Source organism: Otolemur garnettii, unplaced genomic scaffold (genome assembly GCF_000181295.1).
Source record: "Otolemur garnettii isolate 467f Iridium unplaced genomic scaffold, OtoGar3 scaffold00002, whole genome shotgun sequence".
NCBI lineage: Eukaryota > Metazoa > Chordata > Mammalia > Primates > Galagidae > Otolemur > Otolemur garnettii.
Genome location: NW_003852397.1, coordinates 1,675,328 through 1,694,005, shown reverse-complemented (window position 1 = coordinate 1,694,005; position 18,678 = coordinate 1,675,328). Strand labels below are relative to the sequence as shown.

Sequence of the window (18,678 nt, the reverse complement as noted above, 5' to 3'; positions counted from 1 at the left end):
GGCCAGCTGTGGCCAACTAAATTAGCACATACTATTTTAAATGAACCCCCTCACTTATCTCCCCGTGTCAACCACCTGTCAGCCGGGAGCCGGTGGGATGGATGCACACGGGGCACAGGTGGGTTCATTTAGATGACAAGAGGGATGGAGAGAAGATCTAGAACACAAAGCGTGTGTGGTGGGGGAGGCTCTCAAAACTCTCTGGAAACTTGTCTCTCTATACCCCGATGAGGTCTGGCTGCTGACTAATGCTGGGACACGGGGCCAGACAGCACCTGCTGGGCCTCAGTTTCATCTGTGCGGTGAGGGAGGCCAGGTGAGGGTTCTCGCATCTCTGGAGCACACAGTTCTTCAGCCTGGCATTGGGTCCCCCTGCTCCACGTCCACATGTCCCTGGCTGGGTGAGAACTTCATTTCAGCCGAGGGTGATTTAAAGGCAAAGTCCCCACCACCACCCAGCTGTCCTTCCTATTCAGGGCAGCCACAGCCTTGTCCTAGCCTTCATGAATCTGTGTTGGCCTGAAGTCATGATATCAACATTGTCATCAATACCCAGACTGTGGTGGCTCCTTTTACCACCAATCACCAACGTTCCCTTTCATAGCATTTTAAAGGGCTTCTCAACATGTGTCTTGCTGAAAACCCCCTTCTAGAATGGTGTTGACTGGCGTTTTCCTCCAAAAGAGAGAGAATTACTGAACTTCAGAGCAGATAAAGTGAATTAGGTTCAACTAATACAGACATTCTTCAACTGGAGTGTCTATTAGAGTCTCCTGGACGCTCCTTAAAAACCGGCTGGCTGTTTTAGACAGCTATCCTGAGTTTAGACAGCCCCATAGCCTGAGTTTGATTCAGTATATCTGAGGTGGGACCTGTAAGTTCTGAGAAGATACTGACACTGCCATCAAGGCCACCCTACTTTGAAGTCCTCTAGACTAGCCCAGCCCCCTTATTTCAACCCAAGAAAAACCAGAGCCCACGTTCTTGTCCCATCAGCCCATGGTTTCCAGTAGGAAGCAACTTGTATTTGTTGGCTCTAGGTCAGTAGTTCCCAAACTTTTTGTAAAGGGTTCACTCAAGAAACCAGTTAAAATTCCACCTCCAAGACCCCACCCTCACAGATACACGGGGAACAGTGATCCTTAACCCGGCTGCACGCTGGAACACTGGAATCCGAGGCTCTGATGCCATTCATTTGGGCATCAGAGAGTGTTCGGATCTCTGCAGGTGACCCAAATGGGAAGGCAGTGTGAGGCGTTCTGGGGCGCTGGCTGTGATGTCGGGGAACCCGCCCTCCTCGGAGCGCGCTGCTTTGGGCGGCACTCCCGGCAGGTTGGAGCTCCGCGGACAGTGCATTTGGAGTCCCGCCTGCTGCAGCAGGAAGCAGGCGGAGCAGGAGGGGCAGAGGGGGTTCGGTGAATGAACAGGAGTGGGTGGCACTGCCTGCAGCATTCCGACCAAAGCAAATGTAGGCCGCTGTCATGGGGGGGTGGGGGGGACTAGGGCGGGGTTTTGATCCTTTCAACTCTGGCATTCACTTTCTTCTGCTCCCTACAGCTTCCTAAAGAGTTGGAAAGAAGCTCACTGCCTGTCTGGTGTCTGGAAGAAGAGGACGATTGACATCAAGATTTTGAGGTGGCTTTTCTAGTTCTAAGCCTGATTATGTGACCGGAGCAGTTAATGGAATCTCCCCTCGCCCAGCCCTATGTCCCTCTGTGACTCAGGAATATTCATATCCGCCATTTTTACCTTAGGAGGGTTTTGTGAGAACCAAATTTCAAAGTACCACAGAAACCATATGACGTTATAAAAGTGAAAGTTATTATTATGTTAATAATCAGGGATGCAGATGGAAGATTAAGGTGCAAGAAATAGAGCTTCACTGAATTATTCTTGAAGAAAACGTTTTTTAAGAACTCGTGTCTCATTTGTCCTTGCTTCTAGGCTCACAGCTTTACATCCAATGCTCAGGACATCTGGGTGTGGTGACATTAGCATGTTAACAAGACATTGTTTCTCTCAGAAAAGAGAAGTATGAGCAGACCTTGTAAGGTGTCTAAAGGGGAAAGAAGAACATAAAAGTTTTAAGCAATTTTTAAAATTCCAACCAAGAATTTTAGAAGCCTACTATTTCTTAGAGCTTGAAATGTGGAGAAGAGATTTATGAGGCAGTAATTCAATGGATTTTTAATGTGATATGAATGTTTACAGTTTTGAAGTTTCTTACTACAAAAAGACTTAGGAAATACCCAGAAAGGATACTTTGTCCAAAGCAAGTTACCAATATCAGTATCTCTTCAGCATCCTCAGCTCCATGTTGAAAGCCTCTGTCTTTTGCGTAAGGGTTCATAAAGTCATTACTTATAGTTATACATTTTTCTAGTCAGAAATTTTCCTAGGTGAGGAAAATTTATCATATGAAATATTCAGATGTTTAAATAGTAGCCATGAAGTAACATTTAAAAGTATTTGTTTTCGAGAGCAAGAGTGCCCTCTGGTGGTATATAGCAGTAACTGAAATGCATCATGCTCAATTATTACATCAAACTCCAGTTCTATGGTTTCTCAAAAGTCAGACTATCACCATAAACAACAGATGCAGAAAAATAATTTGACAAAATTCAACATCATTTTCTAAAAAGAATAGTTAAGAACGTAGGCATAGGTGGCACATTTATTAATCTGATAGAAGCCATCTATGACAAACCCACAGCTAACATCATACCGAATGGAGTAAAACCGAAAGCTTTTATATTTAGAACGGGAACCAGAGAAGGATGTCCACTGTTACCACTAGTATTAAATATAGTGTTGGAAGTTCTAGCCAATGCAATAGAGGAAATAAAGGGCATCCAAATGAGGGTAGAAGGGGTCAAACTCTCGCTCTTTGCCCATGACATGATCTTATACTTAGAAAACCCCAGAGACTCAACCACAAAACTCCTGGAAGTCATCAGGAAGTACAGTAATGTCTCAGGGCATAAAATCAATGTCCACAAATCAGTGGCCTTTGTATACGCCAATGACAGCCACGTTGAGAAGCAAATCAAGGACACAATTCCCTTCACAGTAGCTTCAAAGAAAATGAAATGCTTGGGAATATACCTAACATAAGAGGTAAAGGATATTTACAAAGAGAATTGTGAAACCTTAAGAAAAGAAATTGCAGGCTCGGCGCCTATAGCTCAACCGGCTAAGGCGCCAGCCACGTACACCTAAGGTGGCGGGTTCGAATCCCCAGCCCGGACCCGCCAAACAACAATGATGGCTGCAACCAAAAAACAGCCAGGCATTGTGGCGGGCGCCTATGGTCCCAGCTACTTGGGAGACGGAGGCAGGAGACTCACTTGAGCCCAGGAGTTGGAGGTTGCTGTGATGGCACTCTACCCAGGGGGACAGCTTGAGGCTCTGTCTCAAAAAAAGAAAAGAAATTGCAGAAGGTATTAACAGATGGAAGAACATACCATGTTCTTGGCTAGAAAGAATCAACATTGTCAAAATGTCAATTCTACAGATTCAATGCAATTCCCATTAAAATACCAACATCATATTTTGGAGAACTGGAAAAAATCATTCTTCATTTTATATGGAACCAGGAAAAAAAAACCCATATAGCCAAAGGTTATTCTTAGTAATAAAAACAAAGCTGGGGGCATCACCCTACCAGACTTCAGGCTATATTACAAGTCCACAGTAATCAAAACAGCATGCTGTTGGCACAAAAATAGAGACATAGACATATGAAACAGAGAAGAAAACCAAAAGATGAAACCAGGCTCTACTTGCCATCTCATCTTTGATAAACCAAACAAAAGTATAGGCAGGGAAAAAGAATCCCTATTTAACAAATGGTGCTGGGAGAAGTGGATAACCACATGTAGAAGACTGAAACTGGACTTACACCTTTCACCACTTATAAAAATGGTTGATCAAAGATGCTCCAGGGCTGGTGGGTTCAAACCTGGCCCAGGCTTGCTAAACAAATAAATAATAACAAAAAAAATAGCCAGGCATTGTAGAGGGGGCCTATAGTCCCAGTAGGGAGGCTGAGGCAAGAGAATCACTCGAGCCCAAGAGTTTGAGGTTGCTGTGAGCTATTACGTCATGGCACTCCACCGAAAGCAACAGCGTGAGACTCTGTCTCAAAAAAATTGACTGAAGATGGATAACAAATTTAAATCTAAGACACAAAACAATAAAAATCTTAGAAGAAAGTGTGGGAAAAACTCTTGATGATGTTGGACTGGGAAAAGATTTTATGACAAAGACTTCAGTGGCCCTTGCAACTACAACAAAAATTAACAAATGAGACTTAGTTAAGCTGAAAAGTTTCTGTACAGCTAAGGGCACAACAAGGTAAAGAAAAAAGACAACCTTCAGAATGGGAAAAGGTATTGGCATGATATGACACAGAGTTGATAACTAGAATCTGCAGAGAAATTAATCAACAAAAAAGAACAAACAATCCCACCTATCACTGGACAGAAGATCTGAACAGAACCTTCTCTGATGAAGACAGATGAATGGCTAACAAACATTTGGAAAAAGTCTCATCATCCCTGATTTTCAGAGAAATGCAAACCAAAACCACTCTGAGATAGCCCACATCACTAAGTCTCAAAGCTGCAGATGCTGGCATGGATGTGGAGAGAAGGGAACACTTTTACACTGCTGGTTGGACTGCAAACTAATACAGCCTTTTTGGAAGGAAGTATGGAGAATCCTCAAAGAACTCAAATTGGACCTCCCATTTGATTCTGCAATCCCATTACTAGGCATCTACCCAGAAGAAAAGGAATCATTTTATCATAAGGACATTTGCACTAGACTGTTTATTGGAGCTCAGTTTACACTAGTCAAAATGTGGAGACAACATAAATGCCCACCAACCCAGAAACAGATTAACAAGCTGTGGTACATGTATACCATGGAATACTATGCAGGAGACTTTATATCTTTTGTATTAACCTGGATTGAGGTAGAACACATTCTTCTTAGTAAAGTATCACAAGAATGGAGAAGAAAGTTTCCAATGTACTCAATTCTAATATGAAGGCAGTAGATGATCTAATACATACCCTCATAAGAGAAAAACTCAAACCAATTCAAGGTAATGGGCAGGGGAATGAGGGAGCGGGGAGAAGGGAGGAGGTAGGGGGTTGGGGGGCTATGGTGTATGGCACAACCCTTGGAGGTGGGACGCAATTATAAGAGGGACTTTACCTAACAAATACAATCAGCGTAACCTAATACTTTGTACTCTCAATGAACCCCAAACAAAAAGTCATATAATTTAAAAAAAACAAAACCTTAACCGTAAGAAATTTTTATACTTCCCAAGACCCACTGCACAGTGGAATACATTAGGACACAATGTTTTTGAATGTGTAATGTTATTTAAGACCTCGTTTACATAAGTGCTAATGAGCATTTTGGTGGGGATAGTGTTCCATTAAGAAATATTTTTTAACTAAAAAGAAACACTGTTGTCAATATGCCTCTTATAAATAATATCTCTTAAATAATCTGACCTTTCCCCACAGTCTTTTATTTGCTTTTTTTTTTTTAGACGGAGCCTCAAGCTATCCCCCTGGCTAGAGGGCCATGGCATCACAGCTCACAGCAACCTCCAACTCCTGGGCTCAAGCAAGTCTCCTGCCTCAGCCTCCCAAGTAGCTGGGACTACAGGCGCCCGCCACAGCGCCGGCCATTTTTTGGTTGCAGCCATCATTGTTGTTTGGCAGGCCCGGGCTGGGGATTCGAACCCGCCACCTTAGGTGTATGTGGCTGGCGCCTTAGCCGCTTGAGCCACAGGCGCCGAGCCTATTTGCTTTGTTTTGTGATGACATTATAAAGGAACATGATGAATCTTCTCAAGCAGGTTTTGGAAATGACCATCTGGGATGACAGGTAAGGTCCCAGGTGGAGACAGACCATTGAACCAGATGTCATGCCAAGATTTCTTCCAACCATTTTGTTCTGTGTTAAAATTTCCCTAGCAATCTGATTTTTCCCCACTAATTCTGCAGAGTATTACAAACAAAAGCCCCTCGGAGGAAACAGAGTGTGGACTGGTACATTTCCAAAACATGGGAAGAGCAGCCTCTCACATGTCAGCTGTTATTTCCTAAATTTTCTACCAAGAGAAAGTGTATTATAGTTATAATTAGATTTGATTGTTTTAAGTAGATAGCTATGGCTAAATTGGATTGATTTGGGGCAGCTCAAGTTTAACATAGAACTTGTTAAACTAATATCTGGATAGATACTAAAAATTATTTGTGCTGAATTAATTTTATGTAGAAGTGAGAAAATACGAAGAGCCAATGTGGAGACAACGGTAAGGGCTTGAGTACATGACATGATGAACTCAACAGAAGAGAGTGGTAAATATACTTAGGGCAGATACCTGACCCAGAGCAGTGAGGGACAGGTCACCCTCTAGAGGAAAGATGTGGGAAAGCAGTAAGAAAGGACCTTATGTCAGTAATGCATGGAACCAAGTCAAATGTAAATGTGGTTTAATTCTTAAATGCTAAATAGTCTTTCCTTGTACTTTGACTCTGCAGCCTTGCCTTTCCCAAAAGAGGGGATGAGTCCAGCCCCTTCACTTCTCTTGACAAAGGAGAACAAACCATGTAACTTGGGGTGGAAGCCAAAACCCTGAGGTGGGAGTTGGTACTTTAAAGAATTTGTACAAACTGGAGCAGGCAGGTAGATGGAGATACTAAGTTCAAAAATTAAATAGAAATTGAGGTCCATGACCTTCAGAAAACAGCTCACAACATCGATGAGTGAATTTAGAAACAAAATATACATACATATGCTGTATTGTATTAAGGAACATTCCTGATACACAGCTTCAGAAACATTTAGCATTTTCCAGGTACCAAAAACTAATTTAGAAAAAGAAAGAGATTGAGACAGGAGAGAGAAGGAGATTGAGACAGGAGCGAGAGGGAGCGGGGTCATAAAGAATAACACGCTGATTTCTGAACTGAGAATGACGGGAATTATATTTAAATAACAGTAAAATCTTTTACTGTTTTCAGTAAAATTACTCAGAAAAAAATTGAATTATTTCCAGAAATCAAAGCAATCAAGAAATCTCATAGAAAAAGTTGATAGAATATTTTTTAAAAAATAACAAGAAAACAGGAATAGAATCTCACTAGATGGTGGATTTAGCAGCCTAGCCTGCAAATGCTTTCTAGTGGGCAGAGAGAGGGGAGGGGAAAGGAGGGGATAGGCTGGAGGGAGGGAGGGTCATTGGTGGGATCACACTTATGGTGCATCTTACAAGGGTACATGTGAAATTACTAGGTACAGAATGTAAATGTCTAAACACAATAACTAAGAAAATGCCGTGAAGGCTATGTTAACCAGTTTGATGAAAATATTTCAAACTGTATATAAAACCAGCACATTGTACACCATAATTACATTAATGTACACAGCTATGATTTAATAAAAAAAAAAGTTTTCTAGTAAGGCCCCTGCAAATTGCTTATGTGGGAGGTGTAGCAAACACAGCCCCTTGTGTTGAGTCTTATTGTTGTCTTAAATAGGCCTCACACTTGTTCTTTATTAGAAAAAAATAAAAGAGATATTAAATTACAGAAGCATCTTGAACCACCCGTATTTTAATTATCAAATAGTTCTATTTAGAATTTAAACACTGTAACTTCATAGTTTTTCCTACTGTAGCTCCCTGGCCATGACAACTGTGGTTGGTGAACCACACATCTCCACATCAGCATGTGGGATGTGAGAGCAGAATATGGTTGTGTTTCTATACACTTATAAAAATGCAGATTGCTCAAGCCCCACCTTGTCTAGGGAGTTTCATTAAAACGCTAAAATTGATTATTTCCTTCTCAGAATCCATGTCCGTGCAAACTGTCTGATACATCCCTCAGCCATTTATGGAACCACCGGAAGAAGTGATGAGAAGCCTTTTGTCTTCATACTCTTGCATGAAATTGGCTCCCTACTTATCCTCTCTTCTAGAACCTTCAGAGTTTCTCCCCTCTGCCTTAGACACGTGCTAGGGTATCGCTAAGGAGCAAAGGGCCAGGTGCTGGGAAGACACTACTGAGGGCTGGTAGCAAAAGTTCGTTTGCCCCTGGTGTTGGGATACATCATTGTGTCTGTCTGTCCTACTGTCAGAGTCACTGTGGTTTCAAACCTACAACAATGAGGGTTTTGGAAGGATATCCATGTTCAAGAATAGAAAGCAAAGATCAGAAGTCCAGCAGGGCTTCTAACCACCATTTTAGCAAGAAAGTTGGGAAGCAAGACTATAATAACTTTGTTAAGGAAAACAGCTATATAAAAATTGTAATAACTTTGTTGAGAAAGTTATTTCTACAAAGCTTTTCTACATTCATTAATCCTATTTTATGTTTTCTAATGATGAAACAGTCCTGTGCTACAAAGCAAAGTTTTGGTCATTGACAGACAGCATGTGCAGAGGTGGTCCCAGAAGGACGCATGGCATTTTTACCTTCCCTTTTCTATGTTTACTTACGTTTAGAGACTTACCGTTGTGTTGCAGTTCCCTGTAGCATCCTGCAGTGCAGGAGCGACAGGCTATGCCCTGTGGCCCCGTGTGCAGTCGGCTACCGCAGCTGGTTTGTGTGAGGGCACTCTGAAGTTCACACGGGGCAGAATCATCTAAGGACACGTTTCTCAGAACATATCCCCACCACTGAAACAAGGCAAGACTGTAAAATAATACAGTGAACAAAAAAGTAATTTTTTAATCTGGAACAATTCTTAACTCTTACCTTCTCTAATTGCTGTATTACATTTATTCTCTCTTTCACTCGATTCCAAACAAGTAGTACAGACTGTTACTTAAAAAAAAAACAACAAAAAACCTGAGTGGCGACTGTGGCTCATTGGGTAGGGCACTGGCCCCATATGCCGAGGGTGGCAGGTTCTAAGCTGGCCCCAGCCAAACTGCAACAAAAAATAGCCGGGCATTGTAGTGGGTGCCTGTAGTCTACTTGGGAGGCTGAGGCAAGAGAATTGCCTAAGCCCAGGAGCTGGAGGTTGCCACGGCGATAAAGTGAGACTCTGTCTCTACAAAAAAATTAAAAAAAAACCAAAACAACAAAAACCCTCTGCAATTTGATACTGCACTATCAACATTTTCTGTGCATCATTCTGGATACTTTCTATTGACCTGTCTTCCCATTTTCTAATCTTCTGTTTGGTTTCTTCTAACCTGCTGTTAACCTCATCTGTTGAATTTTTATTTTCAAGCATTATGCTTTTGGGGTCTAGAATTTGTTTCACTTCTGTATCTTCTCCTGTATTTATTTATTTATTTAGAGAGAGAGTCTCAGTCACCCTGGGATTGAGTGCTACGATGTCATAGCTCACAGCAACCTCAAACTCTTGGGCTCAAGCCATCTTCTTGCCTCAGCCTTCCAAGTAGCTGGGACTACAGATGCCCGCCACAACACCCAACTATTTTTAATTTTTTTAGAGACAGGGTTTCGCTGCTGCTCAGGCTGGTCTAGAACTCTTGAGCTCAAGGGAACCACCTGCCTCCACCTTCCAGACTGCTAGGATTACAGGTGTACAGGTGCGCGCGGCCACCATAGTTATTTTTCCAAGTGCTTTTATAATAATGGCTATCTCTTAATCACCTGTGCATATCTTTTCGTGCTCTGTTGTTTCTGCTTCCAGCCAACTGGTTATTAGCATGCTGCATACTTTGGTTGGATGACAGATATTATAGATAAAGTTTATATAGCGGTTCTTCTTCCAAGGAGGGTTGATTTCTTCTGGTAGGTAGGCAATGTGTTAGCTGGATGCTTTGGTCCCATTAAGGATTAATATTAGGCTTTATTAGGACAGGTCTGTTTCAGTTTTGCTGTTTTTCCTAAGACATATTCTTCCAGGGTCTATATGCCCTTTAATGGGATAACACACAAAGCTCAGGGTGTTTACCAACAGCCGTCCAGCTCACTGAGGCCAGATATTCACTATCTCCCCAGCCCTGGATGACTGAGGACATCTCCCACTCCTTTAGCCTCCCAGCCAAGCTGGTAGGGGGGACAGGAAGGTACCGGGACAGGTGCTCCCTGAAAATGAGCACACCCTTAACTTTGGCTCCTTCGGCTTCTCTTTGGCTGTGTCCTCATCATAGCCCTGCTCTTCAGCTGCTGCCAACTCATGTGATTTAGTTAATGTCTTAAAAATAACCTGTATGAAGCTTAGGAGCTCTCTTTTCCACATCCTTCTCTCTGGAACTTGTCTTTCAATTTTCTCTTGCTCTGGTTGATATAGGAATCCCCCACTTAAGGCTGGTCAGAGATTCCCCTATTTCTAGGCCCAAGGGAGATCAGAAATCAGATCCCCATTTCCAGGCACAAACAGGCTGCCCTTTCCAGGCCATACCCTCTGGGTTCAAGCAAGGTCATGAACAAAGTAGCCTGAAATGTTTTGGATAGTTCCCCCTTGAGTAGGGAGCACAAGCCCTCATCCCTTCCCTGAGTTAATTTTGCCTTAGCAGAAGGGAGACTGCATTTTATTCATTTGTTAATACGCTCATGAACTTTGGAAAGATGTTTTTTCACCTACCAAATCCTGGCCAAAATGTAATATATTCCCCCAGACAAAGGACCCATGTCAGAGACTTCCAACTTAGGGTTTCCCCTTTGCCAGAAGCTCTGGTGCTTTTTACTCCTTCTGTATTTCTTTCTGTCTAATAAAGTCCTATCTTACCACTGATCTGTGGTCCGTGGGTTCATTCTCTGAATCCCAGAAACCAAGGAATCCCAGTATCATGGTGGCCCTGAATTCCTGCTTCCTCCGCTTACTAAGCCTGCCACTTCCTTTTGGATCCTGCCCAACTCCCTGTGGTGCCCCAAGGAGCCAGCAAGTTGTCTGAGGGGACAAGTTGGGGGTAAACATGGCGTTTGCCTCGGGTGCTCCCCTTCTTTCAAAGTTGTAACCCCTCCGATCCTGGCTGCTTTGTTGCCCTCCGAAACATTCCCTTGTTTTCTATCATACTTGGTCCAGCAAAATTCGTCTCTTTCCTGGCTGTGGGAGCTCACGGAGTGGGAAGGAGCGGAGTCAGGCTGGGCCGAGGCGGCACAGCTGGTCTGGCTGGTTTAGGTCCGGCGTGACCGTCACCTCACGTCATCCATCCTTGTTGTTCTGTAAATTCAGCTTTAACCTGAACATGTACACTTTAAGTAGTTTAGGGCAATTGAGTTAGGAGATTAGTCTTTGAATTAGAAATGTTTTGGGCCATGAGTTATGCCAATTCTCGTTTATTATGGGTCATGGGTTACGCTGATTATTAAGGTAAGGGTTAATGTTGTTTAAGGTAAGGGTTAACATGGTTTTTGCTTTTAATTTTTATGTATAAAACGATAGTTTTGGAAACGCAAGTTCAAAACAGTCTTGGAGAGGGTACCCTCACTGTTCTCCAGATGGCTGGCCTTCTGCTAACGACATGTGTGGACCTACCCATGTCTCTGCATATTGGCTGGACAGTGACAGGTGGCCGGACCCCCTACGTCCAGGAATAGGAGCTTAAACATGAATGCTTACTCTTGACCCTGGTCTCTCGTTCATGCTGTTTCTTCTGTATATTCTGCCAATTCCCTTCCTTTATCCAAACCAGACCCATCTTTTGTGCTCCACCTAAAACCCAACGTGCTTTTACCAAGTTGTTTTGAAATAATTTTTATTGATATGACAAAAAACTGTATGATGTTAAAGGAAAAGCACAAAACTCCCAAGTATAATGTAACATAATTTTTAAGAATCACCCATGTGATATGTGTATCTATGACCAGAAGAAAATAAAAAATGTTATTGGTTGTTTCCAGGTGATAGGATTTTTATTATCTTTTAAAGATTTACCATATTTTCTATAGTAAATACTGCTTTTATAATAACAAAAGACTTTTCTACCAAAAAGCCCTTCATGTCCTAGGAAGAGTCACCCACTGTTTCACAAGAATGTGAATATATTCTGATCTTCCAAACTGTTCAATAAAAAATAATTAGGATTGGCTGGGCTCAGTGGGTCACGCCTGTAATCCTAGCACTCTGGGGAGGCTGAGACAAGTAGATCACCTGAGCTCAGGAGTTTAAGACCAGCCTGTCTCTACTAAAAATTGAAAAACTAGTTGGGTGTCGTGATGGGCGCGTGCAGTCCCAGCTACTTGGGGGTCTGAGCACGCAGTGGCAATCTCACCAAGGCAACACAAGGAGACTATGTCTCAAAAATAAAGTTAAGATCACAAGTTTGGTAGTCATAGTAGACCTCCAAAAAATTAGTTATCCTGGTGTAAACAATGAGTTTCATTGTGGGATTGGCCAATTTATAGAACTTAACGGTTTTATCAATCTTTTTTTTTTTTTTTTTTTTTTTAAGGAGTGAAGGTCTCACTCCGTTGCCTGGAGTGAAGTGGCATGATCAGAGCTCACTGTAACCTCGATCTCCTGGGCTCAAGCAATCCGGTTTCAGCCTCCTGAGTAGCTGGAGCTACAAGTGTGGCCACCATGCCTAGTTAATGTTCTAGTATTTTTTGTAGAGATGGAATCTTACTGCGTTGCCCAGCCTGGTCTTAGATGCCCAGCCTCAAGTGAGTCTCCTGCCAGGGCCTCCTGAAGTGCTTGGATTACAGGTACAATCTCCTATGCCCAGCCTCAATTTTTTTTTATTTATTAATATTTTTTGTTGACTCCGACATGACTCGAACACCTCAAATTGTTTTTGTACCACATCAATACTGCGTTCATAGTTTGGCAAGTCTCACATTTTAGTATTTGGTACTATGGTATCCTGGCTTTCATTTTCTTTTCAAATTCTGTATAATTATTAGGAAATACTTGTAGGAAAATTCCAAAATGATTTCTCTGAAAGGCTTTGGAAATTTCGTTTCAGACCACTCTGAGTAGGAATCCCGACTGACCAGTCCGCACGGCCAGGCGGGGTACATGTCTATAACCCTCACAACTCTGAAGATTGATGTGGGAAGGTCAGTTAAGCCCAGGAGTTTGAGACTAGCCTGAGCAACACAGTGAGACCTTGTTTCAAATAATGATAATGATAAGGAAAAAAGTTGTTTTAAAAGCTTGCATAATCCCTGTTGGATGATGCAGACCAATTCCTACTGATGGCACGGCCCACTTTTCCGTGTTCATTGCCTCACACGGGATTTATTCACCATCTGCGCTGTCCCGCCTAAGTTCCACGTTAGTCATCACCACCACCTGACGGTGTGTTAAAGCCAGTGAACTGAGCTCAGATCGGTGTAATTACTGCCCAGTGCCCTTCTGTCCATTTACTTGACGGAGCAACGACATCAATGATGAAAAATCTCCAAAAGCCGTTATAAATGCCAACGTTATATGTTTTATTTTTTAATCAAGTAATTTTTTTAAACCTCAACAAATCCATAATTGACAGAGTAAGACATTAGGCATGAAATGAGAACATCAAATCCACGGTCTGCAGAAAGGCAAAGAGTGCGTGAGACCATCCAGGCGACTGCGCACGAGGGAGGCGCCCTTCCTAACGGCGCCTTCTTTTCTGTCCTTTAAAAACATACAGCTCAAGTGTTATTTTTCACTTGTAAACAACGTGAGTCAAAGTGGATGATGAGGTAATCTAAATACTACATGGGATAATTTAAAAACACTAGATAAAACACTGTATTAAAGACATATAAAAATCAGGGTTCACTTTGGTCTCTAGGATGGTTAGAGTTGTTAACACCAAAAAGCAACACACACTAATTAAAGCCAGCTTGGTGGCGCGTGCCAGTGGTTGATAGATGCAAGTGATTCAAGAGGTAGTCAACACCATCAGTTTCAAGCTGGTGACTCTCACAAGGGTTAAGCCACGGATGTATTAAATATCATAATACTTTCTCACAGTACAGTACTTTACTATAACTTGCAGCTTTGTTCCAAATATAAAATTTAAAAATGAATCCTATGTTAACCTTTCGCTCTGTCTGAACAACTATGGACACAGATCACATAACCACCACGTCTTGAAGAGGCTGCTGATAGTTATGCCAGACAGAATTTGATGCTTTCAACAAGCTGTTCTTCTCTAACACAAATAAATCTCATTAAGACATTCTAGAAAATTAAAAGTCAGTGCAGCTGCACTTGTACACACTTTCCCAAATTTTATAACCAAAGGGGAAATACACATATATATTTTATGATAAACATTTCTTAGAGAAAACAGATAAATTAATTTAAATTAATTTTAAGACTTAATGAGATTTCCCATGTCCTGTATAATTCATCTTAAAGTGAATGTTACAAAGTCTATTAACACTTATGGGCTTCTATTCACAAACTAAATACAACCAGCAGTAACTTGGGGCCACACTGGTGCAAAATCCAAAGAAACACATCAGCAATCAAAGCATTCTCGATTTGGTGGTGGGACAATGCTAATAACATGACATTTCTTGATCTTTTTCCTTACATTGCACACTAAACTTCCAAGTTATAAGCAGGTAAAAACGTTGCTAAATCTTTCAGGTGTAAAAATACATCCAAGTCTTGAAGTAAGGACTAGAAATGCAAGTATAAAAATGTTTCCACGATACTCTGCCGTGTAGCAAATGAATAGCTCATAGGCCTCAGAGACGAGTTAGGGCATCTAATTTAGGAATTACCTTCGTGTCAACAGGAGGGTGAGGCTGGTTAAAATGCAACTTCATTTACAGACCTGCTGCCCCACTGTCAGTAACCCCTGCAAACCAACGCTCCACACAGACTCTTCTTCCTCGGTCGCTGGGCATGGCACTGTGTGTTCACGCTTGGGTAAACCAGTGCTAGTGAGTTGTGTGCCTGGGGCTACAATGTTGCAACACGGTTGGATTCAGGGCAACAGACACAGAAATGAAGGAGACTGGCATCTTTTCAACTGTTTGCCCAGCACAAATACCCCAAAATACTCATACGTGGACCCCTCTTCCTGCGACCCCTTTCTGCCCCCACCTCTGGGCAAAGCAGAGAGAGTGCTTCTGTGTTCTGTTTTGCTGAAGTTGAAGAGTGCCCATAATTTTTTAAACTAAATACATGATCATTGTAAGGAAATGCCTGGAGACTTGGCTAACTAAAATGGGATGCTTTGTTTTTTGCTAGTGTTTGTCAGAAACATGCAGTTGTGAATTGCTATCTATCACATATGTAAAAAGGTTCTGTACCAGAGAATTACCAGCCACCTGTGAGGCTAGAACAGCACACAGGTGTGCCAGACATCAACTATGAGGTAGCCTTTTGCTGTAAACAGAATAATATTTCACCCCCGTAAATGGACAATGTGCTCGTGTCAGTGATAGTCACATCTGCCAGGAGTAGAGGAATACTGCTTTTGACCGTTTCTCACATGAAATAAAAATAGGAGAACTGATATCGGATATTCAGAAACTTTGATCTATGTCAAACTCAGAGGTAGTTACTGACATCAGTACATAATACTTCTATAAAGGTCTCAGGTATTTGGTTTATTTGGAGTAAGCAGGACTGCAGACTAGCCTGTGAAGAAACAACAATAACATAGGGTGTGTTCCCTGAGCAAAGTTCTTTGTCCTGAGTATGTATGTAATAGTGGTAATATTCTCATATAAAAAATAAACCCCAACTTTTAACCTTAAGATAGGTTTGGTATGTGCTCTTAGTAGTTCAGCCTTGTAAGATGTTGAAAAGGATTTCAAATTGCATCCATAAGGTCCACAGTTCCAAAGTGTTTCTGTGTCCTTTTACCATGATCTCAGCTGTGAATTTTTATATGTAAACAGGGAATGTCCAATTTTGAAGTCCATAATTTCCTAGTTCTATAAGGTCAAGGAACTTTGGTTTGAATTTTCAAAGTGACTTACCATGTTTTGCATTTTTTACTGTTAACCTGCTTATTATACCTGCTAAAAAATTAAGCAATGCCACTTTGATTTGTCTACATAATTTAAATAAGCTTGAAATCCTCACGTAAGGCAAGGAAGTACTTCTCTACAGCTATATCACATTCAATATCGTCAAAGGTAAGCTCTGCATCACAGCACGATGCAATTTCAGTATATATACCACAGAGATTCTCACACACACTGTTGTGAAATTCCAGCTGAGCTGTAAGGGACTGGTAACCCAACCAGAGGCATGTTCTCCTTACGATGGCTTGCTGAGACAGCAGCAACGGGAAGTCTCCCAGGACAGGAGGAGGAGGAGAAGGACCGAAAACTGGTCAGCAAAATGTGTCTCCTTTGAGTCATGCTATTTTCTCTTTTTGATTATCTGAGCTTATACCAACAGGCCCATACAAAACTATATTTATTGCCTAACCATAATTAGCTGTTACCTTCCTGAAGATGTTTCTCAAATTTGCCCATAACACCTAGAGTCAGGATGACCCCCCAAAAAATCTTTTTCATAACTGACACCTAAAGGAACCAATACTAGGACTGGCCCCTAGCAGATTTATTACTATGAATACAGATGAGAACCAGCCTGAGAAGATTCTCTATCCCTACCACTGAATGTCCATCCTGAATCTACCATACAGGTCACTCCAGCATAAACACTGAAGACACCTTCCATATTATCAATCTTGTTGCATAAAATACTTGTAGCTATCTGGTGGAGGGGTTTTGGTACCTGTGCCCAGGCTTCTCACTCATTCTATTTGCCTGACACCAAACACTGCCCTTTTCAATATCACTGTCAGCTCACACGGACTGGGCAACTGTGAGCATTCACTGAATTTTCATTTTCAACCCTAGTCTTTTGTTCTTTTCTGTGCTGCTTTTGTTTGTTTGTTTTAGAAACAAGTTGATTAACTCCCCAGGGGAAATAAACATAGCCAGTCACCAAAAACACTTGCTGAGCGATTGGAGTTCTCCTTTAAGATCTTCAGTAGTAAGTGAGGAGGGCTCAGGGCTCCCTGCTCTAAGGGGTGGTCACAAGATTGACTTAGTCAAGAGAAGCTGCTGCTGCCCCCCCCCGCCAAAACCTCACAGCATGGAAAAGATTACAATGAGCTGGTATCAAAATACCACTGAAAACAGTCAAGTCACTATCTTTATACCCTCCCCTTCATTTCTCTTAATAGGCATCTAATTTACAATCAAAACATAGAATTAAAAACATTGAAATATCGGCACAGAAATTACACATTCATTGTCTTTTCTGGAGTTATGAATCCCAGAATAAAAAAACAAAACAAAACAACACAACTATGGCAGTCAGAGGCATATGGAATTAAGGTACTGCCTTCAAACGGGGAAAAAAAATACCACTTCACAGACTTCAAGAAAAAGAGACAATCCCAAACTCGGGAGAAGTGGATGTTTTAAAAACCTTTAGTACCATATGATTGGCAGCTCTGAGATCTGAAGTATCCTTTGGTTCACAAAAAAAATAACAGTCATGGTTTTGTTTTTATGTAATATAGAAGAAGTGGTATTTCAAGAAAACTCCAGGGTTGTTTTTGAAACCATTTAAAATACTTTACAAGGGTTTTCAATTCTTGGAAATGTCCAATTATGTGAGGGAGGGTGTGTGCTTGTATCTATATACACACATATATAAAGGCCAATTCTCTTTATATATATGTCGACTTTCTATATAAAAATCCTCATGTGTACACACACACAGACTCAGGCTCGCTCCCTCTCACACATGCACATGTTGATATACATAATATCTCATTCTCTGAGTAACATAAAACACGACACCCTGATCAAATGTAATTTGCTTAGAGTGATTTGTCTGTTTAAAAATTCACAGTTCCTCAACAGTAGTTAAAATACCAGGTCAGCTGCTGCTTGTGAAATACTGTTCCCCTATACTTGCATGAGGTAGACGTCCCAACCGGGTAAAGAAAGCGATACATTAACAAGTGTTATGTCTTTTTCCTTTTCTGGACTGAAGGCCCCTTCTTGCTTTGCTCTTCTGGTGCTGCAGACGACTTGGAGGAGGAAGCTTCTTGAGGTGACCTGCCTGACCGTTCTGAGATCTCTGCCCTCGCCTCCTGAGGAAACAGTGGTGATGTACAGCCATGCCCGCCTCCCATTTCTCGAGGGAAAGTCGAAGTGCATGGCTGGGATTCTGCTTCCTGTCTTCCCTGAGAGCTGGCGGGCGGCTGTGCAACAGTTTTATGCGGGCAGTTTGCCACCATGTGCGTGATGCTCTGGCAGTAATGGCACTTCTTTGGCTGAGGAGGTAGACTACATTCCTTAGCATGATGATCAAGGCCACCACAGTTGTAGCATCTGCAAGAAAGAATGACGAGAACCCTTAGAAGCAGGTAGCATGTTTCATAAAGCATGTCACAAACTGCCAATGAGATCAGCTTATTTTAACGTGCCTTTCTTTTCTGTCTGTTTTGAGACAGGGTCTCGCTCCGTTGCCCAGCTAGAGTGCAGTGGCGTCACCAAAGCCCACTGCAACCTCAAACTCCTAGGCTCAAGTGATCCTCCTGCCTCAGACTCCCAAGTAACTGGGAGGCTACATATCACATGGCCAGCTATTTTTTCTATTTTTAGTAGAGATGGGGTCTTGCTCTTGTTTAGGCTGGTCTCAAACTCCTGAGTTCAGGTGATCCACCCACCTTGGCCTTCCAAAGTGTGAGAATTTATAGGCATGAGCCACCATAGCTGGCCTAATGTGCTTTCTTTCTTT

At 42.0% G+C, this 18,678-nt stretch overlaps 1 protein-coding gene across 1 annotated transcript in view; it reads right to left on the bottom strand.

Moving 5' to 3' along the window:
- Nucleotides 1-17,833: 17,833 nt before the first annotated feature.
- The window catches only part of LIN28B (lin-28 homolog B), a 131,791-nt gene continuing 130,946 nt past the window's right edge, over nucleotides 17,834-18,678 (bottom strand). The window contains exon 4 of the mRNA XM_023512906.1: nucleotides 17,834-18,269. Coding sequence (XP_023368674.1) covers nucleotides 17,900-18,269 — 370 coding nt within the window. The 3' untranslated portion in view covers nucleotides 17,834-17,899. The remainder of the gene's footprint in view (nucleotides 18,270-18,678) is intronic.